General features: G+C 46.7%; 4 protein-coding genes across 4 annotated transcripts; 2 read left to right on the forward strand and 2 right to left on the reverse strand.

The window, feature by feature from the left end:
• Positions 1 to 184: 184 nt before the first annotated feature.
• On the reverse strand, positions 185 to 1,744 carry CLUP02_11985 (oxidoreductase family protein; the record flags this gene model as incomplete). Its single annotated transcript, XM_049290950.1, has 5 exons — positions 185 to 629; positions 706 to 895; positions 954 to 1,368; positions 1,425 to 1,560; positions 1,662 to 1,744. The coding sequence occupies 5 exons, from the start codon at positions 1,742 to 1,744 to the stop codon at positions 185 to 187; spliced, it is 1,269 nt and encodes a 422-aa protein (XP_049148095.1).
• Positions 1,745 to 2,356: 612 nt separating this feature from the next.
• Positions 2,357 to 3,478, forward strand: CLUP02_11986 (oxidoreductase family protein; the record flags this gene model as incomplete). Its single annotated transcript, XM_049290951.1, has 1 exon — positions 2,357 to 3,478. The coding sequence occupies one exon, from the start codon at positions 2,357 to 2,359 to the stop codon at positions 3,476 to 3,478; it is 1,122 nt and encodes a 373-aa protein (XP_049148096.1).
• Positions 3,479 to 10,639: 7,161 nt separating this feature from the next.
• Positions 10,640 to 11,263, reverse strand: CLUP02_11987 (RTA1 like protein; the record flags this gene model as incomplete). Its single annotated transcript, XM_049290952.1, has 3 exons — positions 10,640 to 10,920; positions 10,998 to 11,172; positions 11,261 to 11,263. The coding sequence occupies 3 exons, from the start codon at positions 11,261 to 11,263 to the stop codon at positions 10,640 to 10,642; spliced, it is 459 nt and encodes a 152-aa protein (XP_049148097.1).
• A 1,780-nt stretch (positions 11,264 to 13,043) lies between these two features.
• Positions 13,044 to 22,825, forward strand: CLUP02_11988 (beta-ketoacyl synthase domain-containing protein; the record flags this gene model as incomplete). Its single annotated transcript, XM_049290953.1, has 10 exons — positions 13,044 to 13,441; positions 13,538 to 13,804; positions 13,870 to 14,165; positions 14,267 to 14,496; positions 14,550 to 14,681; positions 14,765 to 19,903; positions 19,962 to 21,572; positions 21,647 to 21,877; positions 21,943 to 22,658; positions 22,723 to 22,825. The coding sequence occupies 10 exons, from the start codon at positions 13,044 to 13,046 to the stop codon at positions 22,823 to 22,825; spliced, it is 9,123 nt and encodes a 3,040-aa protein (XP_049148098.1).
• Positions 22,826 to 22,996: the final 171 nt, after the last annotated feature.

Genomic DNA, 22,996 nt, shown 5'->3' on the forward strand with positions numbered 1-22,996 from the left:
ACGATCTCCAATGAAGTTATTCTTCGGGTCTTTTGCTTTGCTGGAAAGAGGAAGCCGGTCAATCAAACACCCGATCACATAGGTACCTAAGGTAGCTTCAGCAAGACTCAAGTCGCGAAATTATTCGTTATTTTGCAAAGCTTAATCTTGGATAGGTCGGACTCAATCTTCAAAGTGAGATACACTAGTAGGCATTCTGCATGATCATCTTTATCAAGTCCAGGTCTTCCCGAGCATCCACGGCCGAGGTCTTCGGGATAGTCTTCTTCGTTACACAAGAGTGAAAATCCAGGAACTCAAGCGTGAAGGGATCCTCATACGTTTTCCTGACAATTTTCTCTTGGTAACCGTCACCTTTGGCGGTCTCGATTTTCTCCCTGATGGTCATGGTAATAGGAAGCCCCTTAACGTACGGAGTATCGTAGTCAACGCGCACAATCTTTTCTCGCGAGTAGATCTCGATGTGAGCGTCAAATCTGGGTACGTCGATGATACCTGACTCGTACATGACGGGGAAGCCTTCGTATTGGAACAACACGCTCCAGATTGGCAACCCAAGAGAGGCACCCACAACTCGTGAGGGCATGCCGACCATCTCGCGCAGCGCAGAGAAGTCATGTACTCCAAGTCTATCAGATAGACGTGATGGGTCAGCGAGAAGGAAACTCTTCTTTCGGGTCGGCTCTGCCGAGAGATGTGACCTACCCTGTGAACAACCTGAACATTGTCATTGACCCTGGCGTTGCGTCAACCCCAATTTCTTTGATGAGCGCTGTTTTGACCATCTCTTCTTCGGTAGACTTCATCTCTGCCGTATCTTGCTTCGGGTAGTCGGTGTATTTCTTGGGAAATGTGCCAGATTGGTCTACGAAAGAGCTATTTTGCCCAATGATATCTACAGTATCTATTGTCAGCTTGGTCTCTAATCTTCAACATGTCGAACAGTAACATACCCCTGACGCGAATGTAATCAATCTTTTCCATCCCTCCCACTTCCTTCACAGCATCGAGGAAAGATTCGGCATATCGCCTCTGGTATCCGACAAAGACCTTCGCCTCAGAGGTCTGCTCCGCCGCGATGATGGCATCAAGGTCGCGATAGTTCAATGCGAGAGGCTTCTCTACGAATACATACTTGTTGTGCTGAAGAGCTAGGATCGCTTGTGAAGGATGGAATGCGTTGACGTTGCAGATGACCACAACGTCCGTATCGGGAGAGGTAATCAGCTCTTCAGCATTCAATGTCGTCTTGGGTGACCCGCCAGCGACCTTTTTCGTGCAGAGGTCAAGGGCTTGCTGGGAGATATCGGAGATGTAAGTGATCTCAAAATGAGTGGACAAACTGTTTAGCACAAGAATATGGGACACCTGCATTGGTGAAGCTTTAGTGTCTGCGGAAAAATGGATTCAAATGTAAGACAAACCTGCGCGAGCTCTCCCAAACCAATGATTCCGACTTTGAGAACCTGGCTGAGCTTGGTCCCGTTTGTTACTCCGACCATCTTGAGAGGCGGCGAAAGAGCTAGGCTGAAAGGTTTACTGCAGGCGGCCAGATTGAAGCTGGTTTGTTTTGGTCTCCTCTACAAAAGGACAAGTCATACAACATTCGACAACATATAAGCAACACAATCAATCAAATGTGCTTCCTCGATGTTGAAGACGCAAGGCTCAGCTCTCCTGGAGGCTTTCGAGGACCTGGAGCCTGGCTCCAAGTTTCCAAAGGATTACGCGTCGCGGCCGCCATTATCCGATGGATTACCTGAGAAAGATAGACCTACTTTAGGCTCCGGACAAGCGGACCGTCTGATGAAATCACAAAGATGTCCCGAATGAGACCAAAGCGGCGTAATGGACGAAAGATCTTTTCATCTTATGCGCGCTGGAAGCTGCATTGTGACGGCGCATACAGCTTTGTGGTACCTTACATGGAGCCCTTTGCATTTCTACTGGAACGGCAGGTGTTGCATCTTACATCAGCTAAGCACCTTCAAATATGCAAATTTTCCATATCCGGTCAAATCCTACAACTGAGGGGCGCGCCACCGTCTTGAAGCAGGCGGCCCGTCGCCTCCGGCCCCTGAGCCTGAGGCGTCCCGTCCGGAAAACGGGAAGGATCGCGAAGGATCGCGAAGGGTAAAGTCGAAATCATCAGCCTACATGAACCCTGAAGATACAGCCGGAAGGATTGGCGGGGTTTGCATGATACTTCGACTTTCCTCTTCCGCTACCGACCGCGGTCATTAGGCCAGACGGCCTGGCGAAGAATGTCCCTTCTCCAAGCACCTCACGATAGTGTCAACGAACAACCTCTTCTTTGCCAAACATACACGTTCTCGATATATCTGAATTCAACGAAATGCCTCAAGCCTGGCGAGTTTACCTGTACGGCGCTGGCTCAATTGCATGGCGACATGGCGTTGCGGCGGAAAGCCTGGGCGACGATGTTCAGCTTTTTGCTGCAGACCCCTCGAAGGATGCTCGGGAAGCATTGCTCGCCAAATTACCCAAAGTTACTGTCTATGAAGATGTAGAGACAATGCTCGCCAGTTCCCCAGGGCAAGAGCGCGACATAGTCGTGGTAGCCGTGCCTCCATTCCTGCACCACGCAGCAACACTACGCGCGTTCCGATCCAACCGCCATGTTCTCTGCGAAAAGCCGCTGGCAACATCCGAGAAGGAGATGAATGAGATGTTAGCCGCTAGTGCTGAAGCCAATAGAGTCTTTGGAGAGTGCAGCTTTCGATATCTCGGAAATAAAGCTTTGGATCGCGCCCGCCATTTGATCGAGACGGGTGGAATAGGGTCTATCTATCATGCCCGCTTTATCAACCGCCAGCCAAGAGCTCGCGCGGGAATCGAGTATCAACCGTCGAGCAGATGGTTTTTGGAGAAGGAGAAGTCTGGCGGCGGCATCGTATTCGACTGGGGCGTCTACGATGTCACCATGTTCTTCGACGTCCTCCGCCCAGTTGCTGCCACGGTCAACCATGCCTGGCTGGCCACGCCAACTACCGGTGCTGACCCGTCTGGGACAGTGATTTCTGTCGAGACACATGCTGGCGCGTCTCTGACTTTGAAGCTTCAGGACGGCACTGTGATCCCATTCTACTGGGAGCGAGCAAGCGGTTTCCATGGAGACGCCCAGGTCGCTCTGAGTATCGACGGCACGGCTGGCGGTCTGACATGGGAATGGGTCCCGACTTTTGACTACAAGGACGAAGTCGATGAGCTCGAGCAAGGCTTCAAGCTGGTGCACTATATCGACAACAACGGCAAAGTCGAGGCTAAGGAAGAGAAGTTTCCTGCTTTCGGGTGGGAGGACGCAAATCAACGCCCCTTACTGTCCTTTGTCGATTTAATCGAGGGACGCGACAGCGTTGCTCTATCCAGGAGCAGGCTCGAGTTCAATTTTGGTGTCGTATCAGCTATTTACCAGTGTGCCTCCGATGGCAAACCCGTTCATGTTCAATTGAAGTAGATTGTTTGTTTGTTTGTTTATACCATTTTACGCCGTGATATCCTTAAGTAAGGCAAAAGGCGACTATATTACGTTAAAATTATAAGACCGTATACCGTGCCCCGTAGGGCCTATATAATACCCTCCTATAAAATAATATAATATATACTCTAAGATTAGCCCTTTTACCTAAGCATAGCCCCCTATAATATCTTATAACCTAGGATAAACATACTTAGCGAGGTTCGAGCATTACGTTAGTAATATAATAGACTAACTAAGTAGTGTTCTATATATCTATAAAAAGACCGTCGTCGTGCTATAGTAAGTATTACTACCCGAGGTAGAGAGTCTAGCTCTTTTAATAAGTAGAGGGAGAGTAGTATAGTATAAAATAATAAAGTAAGGGGAGGAAGTATATAATATATATCGTATTATAAAGTAATATAATATATTATATAGTAAAGTAAAGTATTAGTATAACGTAGATAAAGAGTAATACTACTATTAGTACCGCTATACGTAAACGTAAGCTTCGTAGGGCCGACGGGGTATATAGCTTATTACGTATCCTAGTTAAACGAGCCGTATCGACGTACTCGCCCTATAAGATTAATATCCGCTAGGGGAGCTAACGGCCGTACTAATAAACCTATTATAGTAGGGGGGTTTAGCTTAAAAAGGTCTATTTTAAATAGTTAGTTAGGATACGAACTATATAGTACGTCCTATTGCGTCGGTCTATTAATATAAGGGCTAAGAGGGGCACCCCGAGACCTCTATTATAGCCATACTATTTAGTAATAAATACGGGTCTAGTATTGCCGTAGCTACTTCTGCGCGCACTAACCTAATTCTAATAAATATCGGTTTATTTTAAGTAGATATTAATAAAGAACCGGGAGCTCTATAATAGTATAATATAAGTAGACTAGTTTTTACTAAGTTAATACCGGACGAAGTTAGCTCGGGCGAACTATAGCGTACCCTTACGCAAGACTAAATAGTAATAATAAATATAATTAAGTACCTTCTCCTTTTTATATAAGTAGCGGAGGTTAGTATCGTTATAGTCGTATAAGTAGTAGTATATAATATAGTCCCTATAGCCGGACTTAGCTAAGAGGAGCTAATAAAGCTAGCGTTACGTAAGCGACTTTAGCTCGGGGCTCGCCGCGCTATTAATAAGTAAGGTAAGGGCCCTATAGGAGTTTAGTTAGTAATCCTCTTACTAGCCCCGAAGTATAATTAACTATTTTTCTTAAGTACGACGCTTAATATAAATAATAGTTAGGGGGCGTATAAATAGGTTAGGGGGACTTATAGTAGTACCCTTTTTAACTAATTAGTCCGCTATCTCGTTCTTTATAATACCTTTATAACTAGGCGTTTAGCGGGAGGTAACGGGGACCCTAGCGTTTTTAATAAGCTCCTTAAACTTAAGAATAGTATATTAAGAGGATAAGGGGGGGGTACTATTTAAGTACTTAATAGCGGCCTAGTTATTTAAGCAGACCGTAATAGCTATAATAGACTTATTTTTAAGCCCTAGCGCCGCGCGGAGACCTATAGTAGCCCCTTTTATTTTAGTATTAAAAACCTCGGCCCGGAGGAGGTAGTAGTACCCGAGATAAATTAGTTACGGTCCTTAGTAAATAATATACTTAAAGCCCGTAGCCTCTAAAGTTATCTATAACCTATTTATATAGGCTATAATATATATAGTAAGGAGAGATTTATACTATTCATAATAGCTTTATATCTCCTCTATTTTAGTTACCTCTTAAGTATTATTAAAGTTATTTATAATCGAGAAGTTACGGGGTAGTAAGGCTAGTTATAGGGGACGTTTAACTTAACTAGCTATTTAGATAAGCGTAGTTAAGTAAGAGGGGTTCCCGCGGTTATATAGTAGCTTATAATTGCAGATCCTTTAGGCTAGGGGATAAGAGTAGTTTAATATAAAAAGCCTAACGGCATAGCGGTCTCTAAGGGAGTTTAAGAAAAGCTTTATTAATAAAGTACTTACTTCGCGTAGTAGCGTTATAACTAATATAGTCCGCTATATTAAAAAGGAGCCCCTTAAGGCGATATTAATAGGGGTCTAAAGGGTCTTAATAACCGACTTTAGCCCGTATTAGACTTCTAGTTAAGCGCGTATCTCGGAGTTAACCCTAACTTTAAAAATAGGTTAAGTCGGGCCGGGGTACTATAGCTTAGCGCCGTATAGGGCCTTAGGGATAATAATAATATAAATCGCTTTATATATAGTAGCGGGGGGCGTACTATTAAAAACTTTATTAAGACTTTTAATATAGCTAGCTATAGACCTAGCCTTACTTTAGTAGTTAGCAATATAGCTATAAAAAAGCAGCTTTTTATTAAAAGTAATACCTAGCTACTTTATAATACCCTTCTCGTATAGTTTAATCTCTTTATTACTATAATAAATAGGGGGGGGGGGCGATATCTCCGGCCCTCGGTAAGGTCTACTTCGTAAGATAAAGGACTTTAGTCTTCTTAAGATTAAACCGAATAGTATTATCCCTACCCTAGGTAATAGTATCGTCTAGAATCTACTATACCCGGGAGGTAGCCTTAGTAAGGTCCCTCTTAACGCTTAGTATTATATAATTATTAGTATAGCCGAATCTAAAGGACTTTGGGCTAATTTAATAGATCTACTTAGTATATAATAAAAAGAGGATAAGTAAGATCGGTAACCCCTATAATAGACTATAAAAAAGGGGGGATATAAGAGTTTAATATCCTTTATAATAAACCGAGGCTTAGCGTAACTAATTAAGGTACTATACCTAAGTAATAATATTCTTAGGCTATCCCTATACCTAGAGCCGATTATATAGCTAGTTATATAGTACTAAGTTAAAGGCTTTTTTAATATCTATCGTAATAATAATAGTAACTAGCTTCTTATTAAAAATAGCTTATATATCGTAGGCTATTACCTTAGCTATATCCGTAGCCGATCGCTTAAGTAGTACCCCGGCTATTTATAAGTTAAGTACGCCTTAGGTAATAATAATATAAAACATCCTCTTAGCTATAAGGCGCTCTAGCCCCTTTCCTAGGGTCGCTAGGAGTAAGATCGGGCGCTAGCCCTTATAAGTACGCATATTCTAGTTAGGCTTTAGTATTATTACTACCTTAGCGTCTTACTAGGCCTTAGGGTAGTACCTAAGTACGAGATAGGCTTAGTAAAAGTAACGGACGTAGTTATTAATATATAGTTAGTAAGCCCGTAATATTAAGACTATAATATTATCCGTACTAAGGGTAATATTCCCTACGCTAAGTACTATATCGTCTACTTCGTACTAATAAATAGTAAGATCTTAAGGTAATAGCTAACGAGGGTATATCGTAAGGTTAAGATATACGTCGTCCTTTATAGTTATACGCTCTAAGAGCTTTTTTTAAAGGAGCATCGCTTTCTTAGTAAGTTCGGTAACTATATTCTTACCGTCTTATAGAGGGGGGGATTAGACCTAAGGCCTAGGCCGGTTCTAATTTATAATTCGGTATATATCCGAATCCTTCTTAATAAAAGAGACTATTCTAGCCTATATAATAGCCTTGGCCCTTTATATAGTATTATTATATTACTAATTAGCTATAGCTATAATAAGAGATTAGGGGTCGGCTACGTATGCCGCTTTAAAACGTCTATTAGCCTTAATATACGATTCGTCTTATTACTTCGTCCCCCTACTCTTTATATAACATAGGGTAAAAAAGGAAGTATAAGTATACTAAAGTACGTTATTAAGGCTCTCCGTAACTAGATCGAGGTCTTATATAGTATCGTATATAGTATATATTACTTAGGTTAGCTCTCTAACTCTCTTTATAAACTATAGTATATTTTTTAGTTTAATCCTCCGCTTCTTCTTTTCTAGCTAATACGTATTACTTAAATTAATAAGAAGGGGGATAGTTATAATAAGGGTATTATAGTCCGATTTAGTATATATATAGCTAGTAATCTAGGTCCGGGCTAGGGGGACGTTAGAGATAGCTAAGTCGAGTGCGTTACCCGCTTTATAAGTAGGGACCCCTACGGGGTTTAGTATAATAAGGTAGTAGCCGTCTATCTAGTTAGTAAAGTAGTTCTTAGGGGTATATAAGGGGGTCCCTAGTTACTAATTAGTATAATAAGAGTTTAGATCCCCTATAATAAATAGCTTTTGCGGGGGGGTTTAGTAATTAAGTATTATTAATATATACTTTTTATTAAGGGCGCAGTAGATATTAAGGATATAATACCTTAAGATACGTATTCTAAGTAAGTCTTAATAAGGGAGCTTTATAATATCGAACGCCGCTAGGTACGGGAGGGTCTAGCGGACGTATATAAAGACCCGGGGTCTATTAATAGTCGTAGCCTAGCTCTAAACTAGCGAGTATAGGGCGAAGCTAGGGTAAGATTTAGTAATATTTTACGGTTTACCTATACTATATTATAGCTTTTATAATAATAAGATATTTACCTATTCGAATTTAGTAATAATAAGGGCGTAGTTATACTTACGGCCGTTTTTTTATACGTTAGCTTATAGTACTTTAATTTTAGTACGTATTAAATACGCTAGTTATAAATAGTTATAGAGCGCCTACGCGAGGCGCTTTTATATTTACCTTTACTCTTCCTTTTTAGGGCAGGCTCCTCGTATTTTAAGCTATTTTTAGGGGGGAGTTTAGAGCCCTATTTTTTAGAGGGGGGGTAGTTGCCGCTTTTTAAAATAGAATTTATAATACTATTTAACTTTATAGTAAATAAGTAAGTTTATTCTCGTCCGCTTAGGTAGTTTTTAGTATTATACGTAGCTATATTAATAACTATAGACCCCTAAATAATATCCTTAGTAAGTCTCTCCGCTTTAATATTTATAATCTTATCCTAGAGCTAGGTACTTAGGGACTTTATAGGGTCTAACCTAGGGGCAGGGCTTAGAGAGAGGTCGAGCTTCGTAGCTTACGTATAGAGTTTTCTATTTACTTTACGTAAGAGTTTTTTTTATTAAGAGGTTTAGTAAATAATAGTACTGTTTTTTTTTAGGGGCGTATAGGGTAGCTCGTATAGTCGCTCGTATATAGCCCTTAGTAGTTTACGTACTAAGGGACGATCGTAGTATAGTCGCTATTATATTTTAGCTTTTTATAGTAGTAGTAGCGTTAAGTTCTAGTATAGTCCTTAGAGCTATGCTAATCTAAGTAGACTTAGTACTACTTAGGAAGGGGTCGGTAAGTGTCGGATTAGAAGTCTAATTCGACTGCGGTATATAGCCGACTGCGCAGGGGCTAATTAGGGGCCCTATTTACGATTATCGTAGCTAGCCTAACTTACGGTTAGAACCTCCTTTTTATACTTACTACGTAGATATTTATATAGTTTAATTAATCTCTTCGTTAATTACGGTTCGAACCAACTACCCTATAATAGGGATACTAATAGTAAGTAAGTAGCTAGGCTACTACCGATCTAAAAATACTAAAGGGCCTTTTTGCTAGTTTCGGGAAGGATATAATATAAGTTATACGGTGGCTATTCGTCGGGCTAGAGGTCTAGTAGTAAAGGGGGGTTACCCCCGCTACTATTCTAACCTCGTCCCAGACGTACGTATTAAAGTCGAGGGGTTGCTTATTAAGGCCGGGGATCCGAGTCTTAACGCCTCTAATAATATAAGTAAACTAAATCTCGGATCCCTTAATAATAGTTATATTAAAGAGTTTAAGTAGCTAAGTATAGCGACTAAGTATAGCCTGTCGTACTTTTAGGGTTTTTAGGATAAGTGCGTAACCGGTTAAAACCCTAGTTACTAAGCTAATATTTTTGCCCTTAAGCGAGCAGTTTTTAATAACTTCTTTATAAATAAACTATACCTTTACCTAGCGGCGGGGATTCTTAGGGTCGAAGTAAATAAAAATATAGGTATTAGGGGAGAGAAGTGCGTTTCTAGCTCCCTTTTATAAGTTATTTATTATACTTAAAGCTTAAGTTATAAGCCCCTTAGGCTAGTAACTAATAAGACGCTAAGTATAGTAGCTAGAGCTCTAAAAGAGTACTTTAGTAAAAGAGAGGCCCGTCGTAATTCTATAATTTAGCTTATATTAAGAGGTTCCGGTAGGTAGTAGCTAAGGTCTTTTAAAAAGAGCCTCGAGCTCGGTAGTATAGTAGCTTATAGTAATAGCGTATTTAGAGTTTTTTAGTAACTAAAAAGACTCTTAAATAGCTATAAAGGTAATATCCTTTATAAAATAAAGGCTAAATAGACGGGTCCTAATCTTATTAATAGTCGTAGTCTTATTAAAACGCGCTCCGTAGTTAGGGGGGGGTTAAGTTATTATTATTAGTTTAAGCTAAGTCGTAGTAGTAGACGTATTTAGCTTAGGTCTCGTAGTTAGAACTTTTATAATCTTAGGGGTTATAGGCGTTATTTTAATAAAGTCCGGAATGCGGCGTTTTTTAATTAGGGACCGTAATAGTATAGACTAGACGATCGTAATAAAGCCCGAGAGGGTACTAAAAGTATCTAAAGAGGGCGGTAACCGTAGCAGCGTATAGCGGCCGTCGCCCAAGCTAGTTATAGTTAGCATAGGAGAAAAAAGGGGGGGGGGGGGGGGGTAGAATAGGCCTTGTTAAGGAGGTTAGTGTAGTAGAGTGGCCCGCACTAACAGTGCGTGCCAAGAAAAAGTATGTAGGAGGAAGGTTCCAATTGAAGTAGATCAGGGGGCCAGATATTTGATTGAGACACCATTGATGCAACATCGAACAACCGCGAGTACTCACTTGAGAGATCTATGGTTGGATTACGTCTTGCCCAAATGCGCAACATTGGAAAGAATAAAAGACACCATCTGACTTTGAACATGGGACTTTAACTTACACAGCGGGCGGCAAATTACTTTATATCACTGGATTAAACAGCAAGACCATAATTGAATATCCTGCACCAACAGCAAAACACCGTCATGACTTAGGGAGGTTTTGACATGGAGGCTTTATGTATTGTTAGATAAAAAAAATGCACAAGCAGCGAGATGTGACTAGTCCTTCAGCAGTGTGTTCCCAAAAGTATCCATATCTTCCGCATGGAATGTTTGAACCTCAATGGGGATCTCCTTTGTTGTCTTCCTGCAAATGTTAAACGAGCCACATGCTTACAACCTCTCTGCGAATGTCTCCGGCGCAGCCTTTTCGCTGCTACCAGGGGTGATGGTTTGTGGACTTCCCTTTGCCTTGGAGGCACGGAATCGGAATTTAGCCTCGTTCCACCTTTTCCCGAAGCCATAACCTGGGTGGAAGATAGTCAAGCACGAGCATGCTAGTATAATCATGGTTCCGTCGAGGATCATGAACTCAACCTCTTGGTTGGCAAGCTTCCCACCGAAACCCTCGCTGAGCTCAACGGAACGGAAAACAGTTCGTATAAACAAGAATGCTGTTGCACCAAACAGTGCTTCAAACATCGTTAGCTTCATAGATCTGGTTCATGTTGACATCGACCAGGGAACATACCAAACAGGAACAGTTTGTATCTTTTGCTGTTGACCAAATCGGTAAACTCGGGATTCCGCATCTCTGGGTTCTTCTTCACGCGCCAGAGGAATTCGAGGCTGCAGGCAGTGAATGCAAACAGACAAGCAACCTGTATCGACAGGCCGGCCACAAGAATGTTTGTTCCCACATCGATCTTGAAGTACCAAAGTATCAGTAACAAAGTTCAGAAGCAGTCGAAGGCATATTGCCATGACAAAGGCGGGTGAAGATTGAATGCGTACCATGTGCGGGTTGTCTAAAGGCGTAGACGCCGCAATTCCTCCCCCAACTGCCTGAACAACAAGACTGACAATGTCGCATCCCAAGAAAAATGTCGTGTACGAGCGAGGCTTGATCCGGCTAATCGCTTCCCCATTGATCACGACGATGCGCCCGAGAGTTAGGTAGATGGCTGCCGCGATGAATACAGGACCGATTGTTAGAGTAATGAGATACCACAAGAAGTAGTCTCTGCTGAAAGGGTTTCCATTCAAGAGGACCCTAGCAATGTATCCAACGGTCTCCGTCAATAAGCCGAGGCAGATAGCTATCATGAAACCCCTTGTTTTGTGCTTTATGCCGAGAAAGATCTGACCGCATGCGAGCAGGGCCATAATCACCAGAAAGAGAACATTTCCGGCGACACTTGGTCGATAGCGGACGAAGCCCCATTGTTCAACGGAGCATGTGTCTAGAGTGCAGACGAATCCTGGAATGTAGCCTTCGGGGGCCGACATTGTGAACCGAGCTTTGTGGAAATGTTGGATCTTTGGAAACCTTGTTGAGGATAGGGTATCTCAACCTGCAGAGAAAGTGGAGGAACCCTCGACTGGGCGTATTTAAAGCTAACGACAGGTTGAAGGTTGAAGGTTCAAAGGCCCGTGAAAGGGGACTGGCGATACCGGCGGATTGGTAAATTGGCCCAACACGTCTCTTGGCTCAACCCCATTGTTGGCCAACCCTTCACTTTTTTTGGTAAACGATTGGATGACATGCGGGACAAATAATGACGGCTGAGATTCCCTTGGTTCCGACCTCTAGCCCAAGACTGTAGTAGGTGTATGCAAGTCGGCCCGAGACGCCTTGTGGATAATTGGGATGTAAGATTGGTGGCGCGGGGTATTCTGGCTAAATCGAATCATCCCCATGGGGGCCAGCCAAGAAGCCCACGGATCTTCGTGCCGAGAAGCTTACCACCTTTATATAAGTAAGCTGTGCTGTGCCGCGTGGCTGCGGCGTCTAGCTAGCCGAGCCGCACACAACTTGGCGAAGGCTTCGTAAACGCCATATCGAGATTGTGTAGACGCAAGTCATACATCCGTCACCTTATTGAGACCATACATCCTGCCATCTTTGGCACAATAGCACAGAAAAGGCGCGAGATGACAGATGCCGGAATTTTCGGGACCAAATCACGGCGGCAAGACTTGCTATCACATCGAAGGATCCCCTGAATCCTTCAAAACATGCATCCCCCACTAGGCAACAGTTCGGCATTCCTATCTTGGACTTATCATACGGCCTGGGCCGCGAAGGATCGCAAGTCTTCCAAAAGCGGATTTGCACTTTGGTTCAGAACTTGCCATGCGAGGCACAGCGAGCCGTCCAAAGCCGCGTTGCCGATTCGACAGTAGGCTGTCAGCTACAATCCTCAACTCCTGAACATCGATTTCTGTGATACACGAGCCTTATCTTCAGGGCTGTAGGATTCGTCATCGTAGAGGGGCTGTCAAACCTTGTTCCGATTAGCGCTCATGGTCCTACTGCCTCCTGATATTCCACCCTGAAAAGTGAGATGCCAAGTGCTCCGTGTCACTGAGGATACCTCCATGTAGGATCAAATGATGGGCACATATTGATTTCGCATTAAATGCCAGTTTCCCCAAGCACAAATAATTGGATTATAAGAGATTTTGAAGCTCGAATACCTCGAGGAATCATTCGAACTCTCGCTTGTCGCCATCTCTTCGTCGAAATTCTTGTTGAAGCATACCTCTTGAGGCTGTTCTTATTTCGTTTAACAACATGACGGAGTCATCACCTAGTCCAATTGCCATCATTGGCATGGCATGCCGTCTGCCTGGTGGCTCGGATAACCCTTCCAAACTCTGGAATATGCTTTCAGAAGGCCGGAGTGGCTGGCGTGAGATACCCGAAGATAGATGGAACAAAGATGCGTTCTATCACCCTGACCCCGAAGCAAAAGAAGCTGTCAACTTCAAGGGCCTTTACTTCTTGGACCAAGACATTACTGCTTTTGACGCGCGTTTCTTCAACGTACACCCTCATGAAGCCCACTGCCTCGACCCACAGCAGCGCATCTTATTGGAGACGACGTATGAGGCTCTCGAAAATGCTGGGCAAACCATTGCCGGCATCAAGGGATCCGATACTTCTGTACACGTTGGAGCTTATGCTACTGAGTGAGTCCTTTATACTTGATGGAGCGAGAGTGCCTCTCAGGGAACATATGCGCCCAGGCTGGAAGCACATTCGGTCTAACGTGTGCACTCATATAGCTTTGAACGCATGGGCTACAAGGATACAGCAAGAACGCCCAAGGCCCATATGATCGGCACAGGAATCGCAATTCTCTCTAATAGAATATCCTATGTCTTTGATCTCAATGGCCCATCAAGCACAGTTGACACTGGGTGCTCAGGAAGTATGGTAGCCTTGCATCAGGCATGTCATGGGCTCCGAGCAAGGGAATCAAAGATGGCTATCGTCGCCGGTACCCAACTTGTTCTTAACCCTGATCAGATTATCCCCATGAGCAGTGTCGGGTATGTCTCATCCCTTTTGTATGTGTGATTTGTAATTTGAACAAGAGCTGACGAGGTGGACGCAGCATGACCAATCCAGATGGTAAATGCTACGTCTTTGATAGCCGCGGCGCTGGCTACGCAAGAGGCGAAGGTGTTGTCACTTTGATTCTCAAGCGTCTCGATGATGCTATTAGAGACGGTGATCGGGTTCATGCCCTCGTCCGGAACTCTGGGCTAAACCAGGACGGCAAGACAGTCGGCCTTACGCTACCCAATCCCATTGCCCAGGCGAATCTTATGCGCCTCGTGTACAAGAACGCCGGGCTGAACCCAGAAGATACTGTATACGTCGAGGCTCACGGCACGGGAACTCAAGCTGGTATGTGATTCTCACTCTATGTCCTAGCTCCAGTCTACTTCCACTTCCCTCTGCTTTTCATCACGTGTATCTACCATAGGCGGACCCTAACAATGGAGTAGGTGATAGCGCAGAGATATCGTCCATTGCGGAAGTCTTCTGTCCCGAAGGCCAACGCGAGAACGGTCTATATGTTGGCTCTATCAAGTCAAACATTGGCCATCTTGAAGCTTCAAGTGGTATCGCCGGATTGCTGAAGGCCATTCTAATCTTGAAGCATGGCGCAATCCCGCCCAACATTGATTTCATAAAGCCGAAGCCTACGCTACATCTAGAAGAGCGCAAGATAAAGGTACAAGAAGCTTCTACCTGACCATTTAGACTGCTGCTGACCATGACCCGAAGATTGCTACTGAAATGGTTCCACTCCCTGAGTCAACTGGTCCCCGCCGTGTGTCTGTCAACTCCTTTGGCTACGGCGGAACAAATGCCCCCGTCATCCTGGAAGCTCCAGCTAGCTACGAGAAAGCGGACAGCGTACTGGCTCCAGAGAAGTCAAATGGCACCAATGGGCATACCAACGGACATGCAAATGGGCACACTAATGGGCATACCACGAGAAAGAAAACGGCACAAACGGACATACAGAGGTGCAGGAAATCACGTCTCCGGATCATGGCATAAACGGATCAAACGGGATCAACGGAACCCAAGGGACTAATGGACACAACGGCCTCAACGGCAAGACCAAAGACCATGTCGAGAAGGTCGACTCGGATACTGCCAACGGGAGGACCTTGTCCAATCCCAAGCTTTTCGTCTTGTCAGCTCGATCGGAGACATCTTTGCAGGCCATGGTGGCCAATCTGCGAGGATGGGTTTCTTCCCATCACGACGCCTCTTCACTTTCTAACCTTGCTTATACTCTGTCGACTCGCAGATCAGAGCTGCAATTTCGATCAAGTGTCGCAGCGGCCAGCCATGATGAGCTCATCAGCCTTCTCGAACAGAAGCCTCGCATCACCAAGGCAGCGTCAAACTTCCGCTCCGTGTTCCTCTTCACGGGGCAGGGAGCCCAGTGGCATGCCATGGGCCGTGAGCTAACCAGGGAGAATCCGGTCTTTAGAAAGTCAATGCTCCATTCGGAGAAGATCCTGACGGATCTTGGGGCTGACTGGAGTCTAATCGAAGAGCTCTCCAAAGACGAGGACAACTCGCGAGCTGGGCAGGCTGAGATCTCCCAGCCCTCTACCACAGCGGTTCAAATTGCATTGGTAGATCTCCTCAAGAGCTACCAAGTCTTCCCCAATCTTGTCCTCGGACATAGTAGTGGTGAAATAGCTGCTGGTTATGCTGCCGAGGCCTTAGACCACGCAACTGCGCTCGAGATATCGTACAGGCGCGGATTCATGTCGCAGGCATGCGCGCGTGTCATCTCGAGCAGAGGCGCGATGATGGCTGTCGGCTTGGGCGAAGACGATGTCAAGAAATACATTGAGCAGACCAAGACAGGGCTCATCTGCGTCGCATGTGTCAACTCCCCTGTCAGCACAACCATTTCTGGAGACGAGACTGCCATCGACGAGCTCAAACAAATCCTTGACGAGGAGTCCATATTCAACCGAAAGTTGAAGGTGGACACGGCCTACCACTCTCATCACATGAAGAAGGTTGCAGCCGAATATCTCGAGTCCATCGCGCACATCGAAGCGCGCACTCCGAACCCTGCCATCAAGTTCTACTCTTCTGTTGCCGTTGCACACAAGACATCTGGTTTCGATGCTCAGTACTGGGTTGACAACCTGGTGTCTCCAGTCCGCTTTGGAAATGCCTTGGAGCTCCTCTGTCGCACAGAACTCGCGGACCTCGAGCCAGCGCCCCTCACTCTATTCACCGAGGTGGGCCCTCACGGTGCCCTGGCAGGTCCAGTCCGGCAGACTATTCAGGGGCTCAATTTGACTAGCTTCAAGTCAAGTTACCTATCCACCCTGTCTCGAGGCCGTGATGCTGCGATCACCCTTCTTGAGACAGCTGGCAAGCTGTTCGAGTTCGGGTACCCGGTCTCGCTACAAGCGACCCTGGGAGAAAATCAATCTGCTATGTTGGTTGATGATCTTGATCCGTATCCTTGGGATCACTCCACGAGCTTCCTCTACGAATCGAAGCTCAGCAAGGAGCATCGCTTCCGCGCGCACCCGCCACATGACCTTCTCGGCCTTCGTGTCCCGGGCACCACCAATCATGAACCCACTTGGCGCAACCTTCTCGGAGTGGGAAGCCTTCCGTGGCTTAGCGATCACATTGTCGATGGCTTCGCCATTTTCCCTGCTTCTGGATATCTCTCTATGGCTGTAGAGGCAGTGCGCCAGATCAGCGTCGACAGAAAGATTCAGGGTGTCATTTCTCAAATTCACCTGAAATATGTCTCGTTTACCAAGTCAATCATGATCCCTGAACGACGCACTGACGGACTGACATCTGATGTCGAAGTTCTCCTGACGTTGCGACCCGCCAAAAGTCTGACCGACCGTACATGGGAGACATTCCGCATTATGGCTCTATCGCCGGAGGATGTGTGGCATGAGCACTGTGCGGGACACATCATGGTTGAGTGGTCGACTAAGGAAGATGAAGTCGAGGGATTCCGCGAAGAGAAGATGGCAAATTCTAGCGGCCTCGAACATCTTCAGGAAATCATCAATGCTTGCAACACCACGATCAGTGGCGAGGAGCTTTACAAAAACTTCACCGAGAACGGCAACGTCTATGGCCCTGCTTTTGCCGGCATAGAGTCGGCGCAGATTGGCTCCCGCGGAGGCATCGCAGAGATCAAGATCCCCGATGTGAAGAGCATGATGCCTCGCAAGCATCAGCAGGAGCATGTTATCCACCCAGCCTCGCTCGATACAGTCTTCCAATTGGGACTTCCACTGTACCGGAGGGATGTTGGTAATGGGCCCGTGATGCCTACAAGCATCGATGATCTGATCATCAACTGCAAACTCAGCAGTACACCCGGCACCAAATGGACCGTGTGCTCCACCATGGGCCAGAAAGGCTTCCGGTTTGCTAGCATCGACATCATGGTCTTCGAAGAAGTCACAGAGGGTGCACCACTGGTGCCCGTATTGGACATTCGCGGTGGCGCGCTTCGAGGCATCGGCGAAGCTCCAGTTGACGAGAATGCTCTGCCGTTCTCCCGCAAGATGAGCTATGCTCTCGAATGGCAACCTGACGTCGACCTCCTGGCTCCACTACAGCAAGGAGACAAGTCAAACCAGCTAGTCTCGTATCTTCAGCTTCTGGCCTTCAAGCAGCCACGCATGAAGATCCTGGATTTGAGCGCAGGATCTGAAGCAGACATAGCGCTGCCATTCCTCGAAGCGATTGATCGTCCAGAAGGATTGCTTTTTGGCCGATATACATATTGCAGCGCTGAACCCCACGTCGAGTCCTTGGATCAAGCCAAGGCGTCTCTTCGCCGATGGAATGATCAAGTCGAATTCAAGACGTTGGACAGTTCAAAGGATTTTACTCAGCAAGGCTTCCAAGAGGGGTCTTACGACCTCATTCTTGCTTCCAAGGCGGAGCACGGCTCTGCTGATGAGTCTCTGAGCAACTGGCGAAAGCTTCTGAAGCCTCGCGGCAGACTGGTCCTTCACGCATCGCCGGTCAAAGGTGAACATGATGACTCTACTGTCCTGTCAGAGTCCGATTGGCATACTAGATTGGAGCATCATAGCTTCCAGGAGGTGACTCCTATCCAACAAGACCCTGCTACAGGACCAAGCATGATCATTGCCTCAGCCGTCGAGGAGCAGTCTCCAACGAAGGAAGACTTCCCCTCAATTCGCATCATCTCTCAGTCGCAGTCAGGCCAGGTTGCGTCTCTTGCAGATGCATTTGTGGCACACATGACCGCACTAGGGTTTGCTTGTTTTGTGGATGGTTGGGCATTTGAGCCAGTCAATGCTGATACTATCCACATTGTCCTCGATGATGCGATGGATCCCATCCTTGCTGCACCAAGTGCCGAAAAGTTCGCCCAAATTGTCGCTCTCGTAACCAAGACGAAGAGCGTGCTGTGGCTAAGCTGCCAAGAAAGCGGTGTCGAAACCCATGATCCGGCGAAGGGGATGATCAGCGGCCTCGCAAGAGTCGTGCGACGAGAGAACTCGGCTATGCGTTTTGTCACTGTCGATGTACAAGACGATGTGCTGTCGAAAATGGAAGTTCTGGTATCCAAGGTCTCAGAAGTTATTAAAAGTTCCTTTGCCACCCCCGTCAGCATCTCACGATCCGATGAGGATGAGTACACCTTCAGTAACGACCAACTCCTCATTCCTCGAGTTCATGCGGATGCCAAGTTCGACGACTGGGTCAAGAGGGCAATATACGCTCAAGGAATGGAGACCGGACCTTTCCAACAGGTGGATAGGCCCCTCAAGCTCGAGGTTGAGACGCCGGGGCTCCTCAGTAGTCTCCGTTTCGCCGACGACGAGACGCCGTCGAGGCCCCTTAACCCGTTCGAAGTAGAGCTTGAGGCTAGGGCGTACGGCGTCAACTTCAAGGATGTATTCATCGCGATGGGGCAGATGATACCTGGTGTAACAATGGCCGGTGAATGTGCCGGTATTGTTCGCAAGGTGGGCTCTGCCATTGAGAACAAGTTCCGCGTCGGCGATCGCGTCTGCGGAATCTTTGCGGAGCCCTTCTCTAGTCACCCACGGATCGATGGGAACTTCAGTTGCCATCTTCCGGATAGTATGCCCTACTCTGTGGGCGCGTCAATCCCTGTCATCTTCTGCACCGCCTACCACTGCATGATCGAGGTCGCTCGTCTCGAGCGTGGAGACACCATTCTGATCCACGCCGCTTCTGGCGGTGTCGGTCAAGCAGCTATTCAACTTGCCCAGAACATTGGAGCCGAGATCTTCTGCACTGTGGGCAGCAGCGCGAAGCGTCAACTGCTCATTGACACGTTCAACATCCCACCAGACCATATCTTTTCGTCAAGACTTCGGACATTCAAGCAGGGGATACTGCGACTCACCCAGGGCAAGGGTGTCAACTGCGTCTTGAACTCATTGTCAGGCGAATCACTCCATGACTCCTTTGCTGTTCTTGCACCACTAGGAACCTTTGTCGAAATCGGCAAGTCTGATATCTATCGGAAGAACGAAATCAGCATGGTTCCTTTCGACAACAGTGTCACGTTTGCTGCTGTCGACTTGACCGTCTTGGCCCGACTCAAGCCGACCAAGATGCGAGAAACTCTCGATAAAGTACTCTCATTGTTCGCGGAGGGTACTCTGAAGCCTGTGGCTCCCATTACGGCTATGCCCATGACCGATATCGAGGACGCTTTCCGTTTGATCCAGTCGAGGAAGCACACCGGCAAGGTTGTTCTCGTTTGTGACGACCAGACGCAAGTCAAGTTGACGCTGGCACGTCCACAACCTCTCCGGTTAGATGGGAATGGCACATATGTCATCTCTGGAGGTCTCGGAGACCTTGGGCGAAGATTCGCCAAGTTCCTCGCCGCTCATGGTGCGGGACATGTGGTAACATTGTCTCGTCGTAACCTGGAAGAAGAGGACCAGCTTGCGTTCGAGGAAGAGGTGCGCGCCATGGGAGCAGAGCTTCACATCATTCGCTGTGACGTGACAGATCAAGAGTCAGTGCAATCAGCCGCTGCCGAATGTTCAGAGAAACTTCCTCCGGTGAGAGGTGTCGTCCATGCAGGAATGGTCTTGAGGGTAAGTCTTTGTAATGCATCCCATTTTTCTCGCACAACGCAGCTCACGTCATTTCTAGGATCATCCTTTTGAGATCATGTCTCACAATGATTACATGACTTCAATCAAGCCCAAGGTTCAGGGAACTCAGAATCTCGACAACGCCTTTGGCGCTTCCGACTCCCTCGACTTCTTCATTATGCTGTCATCCATCACCGCGATCCTCGGAAAATCTGGACAGTCGAACTACGCTGTCGGTAACGCCTACCAGGATGCATTTGCTCAAAGCAAAAAGGGATCGAGCTGCAGATACATCACGTTGAACCTCGGTGCGGTCGACGGATCCTTAGCCATCACCTCACTGCCTCCTGCGCAACAAGACGCTATGAGACGTGGCTCCGTTCTCATGTCGTTTGACGAAGTCTTCGCCGTTTTGACCTACGCTATGAGCGCACAGGCAAACGAGGATGATCTCCACCAGCTGATACTTGGCTTTGATCGAAAATCGATAGAGGCGGTTCACGATGAGATGGCTCTTGCGAATCCCATGTTCAGCCAGATTCCGTACCTGGAGAAGGAGGGAGAGCCGACCAAGGAAGCTGCCACTGACGTTGGAAAGTTGCTTCAACAAGCCTCCTCGCCCGAGGAAGTCAAGAGCATTGTGGTTAACGGAATTTGCCAGCGGTTTGCCATGTTCACTGCTGTGCCCGTTGAAGAAATTAGTCCCGACGTTTCGATGGAGAGTTTTGGTCTCGACTCACTTGTTGCCATCGAATTGAAGAACTTCCTCTCTCGCACTTTCCAGGCGACGCTCCAGACATCTGAGGTTCTCGATGCTGTCAACATCCTGAGTTTGGCCAAGGTCATCATCCTCAGATCCAAACTCGTCTCCAAAGACACTGAGACGGCTGTCGCGGAGAAGGAAGAGACCGCAACACCTGCAGCCGTGAAGGTCGCCGACTTGGCCGTCGAAAGTGCAGCACCAGATACCAACCATAACTTCCATTGTTGCCGAGCAATCAAGACGCTTCAGAAGATGCCTCTTGTTGACTTTGACGTGATGTTTGACGATTACCTGGAGAAGTCAAGAATGTTCTTTTCCGCCGAAGACTTCAAGACTATCGAAGACGATGTAGCCGAATTCAGAAAGCCGGACAGCATTGGTCGGAAGTTCTATGGCCGTCTGCATGAGCAGGCGCACGATCCCGCGATCGAAAACTGGCAAGAGAAGTACTTCCTTCAAAGCATGTATCTGCAGAGGCGCATGCCGCTCGCGCCATTCAATAACTTTATGGCATTCCACCCTCTCGGGAACATGGGCCATACTCAAGCCGAGCGAGCAGCCATGATTGCAAGTATTGCCTTCCAAGCCAAGCAGAATCTTGAATCCGATCGATGGGAGCCCATGGCATACATGTTCACGGCAAACTGTACCGATCTTTGGCAGTACATCTTCAACACGGCTCGCCTGCCTGGCGTTCCGCTAGATCGGATGGCTAAATTCCCTGGGAACGACTACATGGCGGTACTCCATCGCGGACATATCTACAAGGTTGAGCTCATAGATGGAGATCATAATGTCTCCATCGAAACATTGACCAAGACTTTCAATGCTCTCTTGGCCCAGCAAGACCTTGATGACAACTGGACGAGTATCCTTGGCACCGACGACCGCACTTCATGGGCGGAGGTAAGTTCACTGCAGTCTATTTACCCACAGATAATAGATTATGAGTGATGATGAGACTGATTCATCAATAACAGAGCCGACAAGCCCTAATTGACCTTGACGATGCCAACAAAGAGACCATAGACATGGTAGAGGCTGCAGCTTTTCTCATTTGTCTCGACGACACAGAGCCTGCGCATGCAGAGGAGAGAATCAACCATATGATGATGCTCAACGGTTTCAACCGATGGGTCGACAAGTCCATCGCATTCACAGTGTGCAAGAACGCAACTTCTGGCACATACGTCGAGCACACGATGATTGATGTAAGTTTGATCGCGTTGATGCCTGACCCATTTCGAAGTAAGGCTTTCTGACCACTTGCACTTAGGCAATGACCCTCTTCGCGATGCAAACGGCCATTGTCGAAGGCATCATGACCTATAAGCCACCCCGAGAGCTCAACGGCCATACCAATGGCGTTGTTTTCTCGCCCAGAGAGTTCACTTTGAAGACAACAGCGGCGTTGGACGCGCGTATTCAACACGTTCGACAGCGTTTCGAAAACGACATCTCAAAGTTCGGATACAGAGACATTGTACTCTCCGACTTTGGGAAAGACATTCTCCTTGACCGTCACCTCCCTATCAAAGGCGTCTACGACCTTATGGGTCTTCTCGCCAACTACTACTACTATGGCTACAATGCCCAATCCTGGGAAGCCATCTCCATGTCACACTACCACAAGGGACGACCTGACATTGTGCAAGTCAACACGTTGATCACCGCGGACTTTTGTACCATTGCAGACGACGAAAGCGTGCCGGCACGCAAACGCTTCGATATGATGGTCGCGGCTGCCAACGCTCGTAATCAGATCATCAAGGACGCGTTCATGGGTCGATGCTACCAGCGGACGCTCAGGGCCCTCGAGCTCTGCGCAGAGGAGGGCGAGGATCTGCCTGCTCTCTTCAAGAATCCGCTCTATGAACAAACTGTGGAGCCCAACCAGATGTTCTCGAATACCGATGGGCTGTCTCCCGAGTCTTGCTTCATCATGCAGAACCCAAAGAGGTTCTGGATGACGTACTATGTTACTGATGGAGGGTAAGTGACATTTTTACTGAGATAATCTCTGCTTTGCAAATGAAGCTAACAATTTGGTCTTTAGAGCTCATTTCTCTGTGGTCACTGGGAAAGACGAAGTGATTGCGTGGGCAGACTGTTTACAACGTGCCTCTTCGGTGTTGAAGACGCTGATAGATGCGGCATGAGGTGGATTTCGCACTGATTTTGGCGGTTCGTTTGTTCATTTAACTCAAATTAGTTGTATTTCCGCTTGATTGATGCACGTTATTATGATTGAATTATCCTCCTTAACAACTATGTACTTACTCCATGTGATCAGTTTTCGGGTACGCTTCTGAGTCACAATCCAAATCTAT

The sequence above is a fragment of the Colletotrichum lupini genome, chromosome 6 (assembly GCF_023278565.1).
Source record: "Colletotrichum lupini chromosome 6, complete sequence".
In the NCBI taxonomy this organism is placed as follows: Eukaryota; Fungi; Ascomycota; class Sordariomycetes; order Glomerellales; family Glomerellaceae; genus Colletotrichum; species Colletotrichum lupini.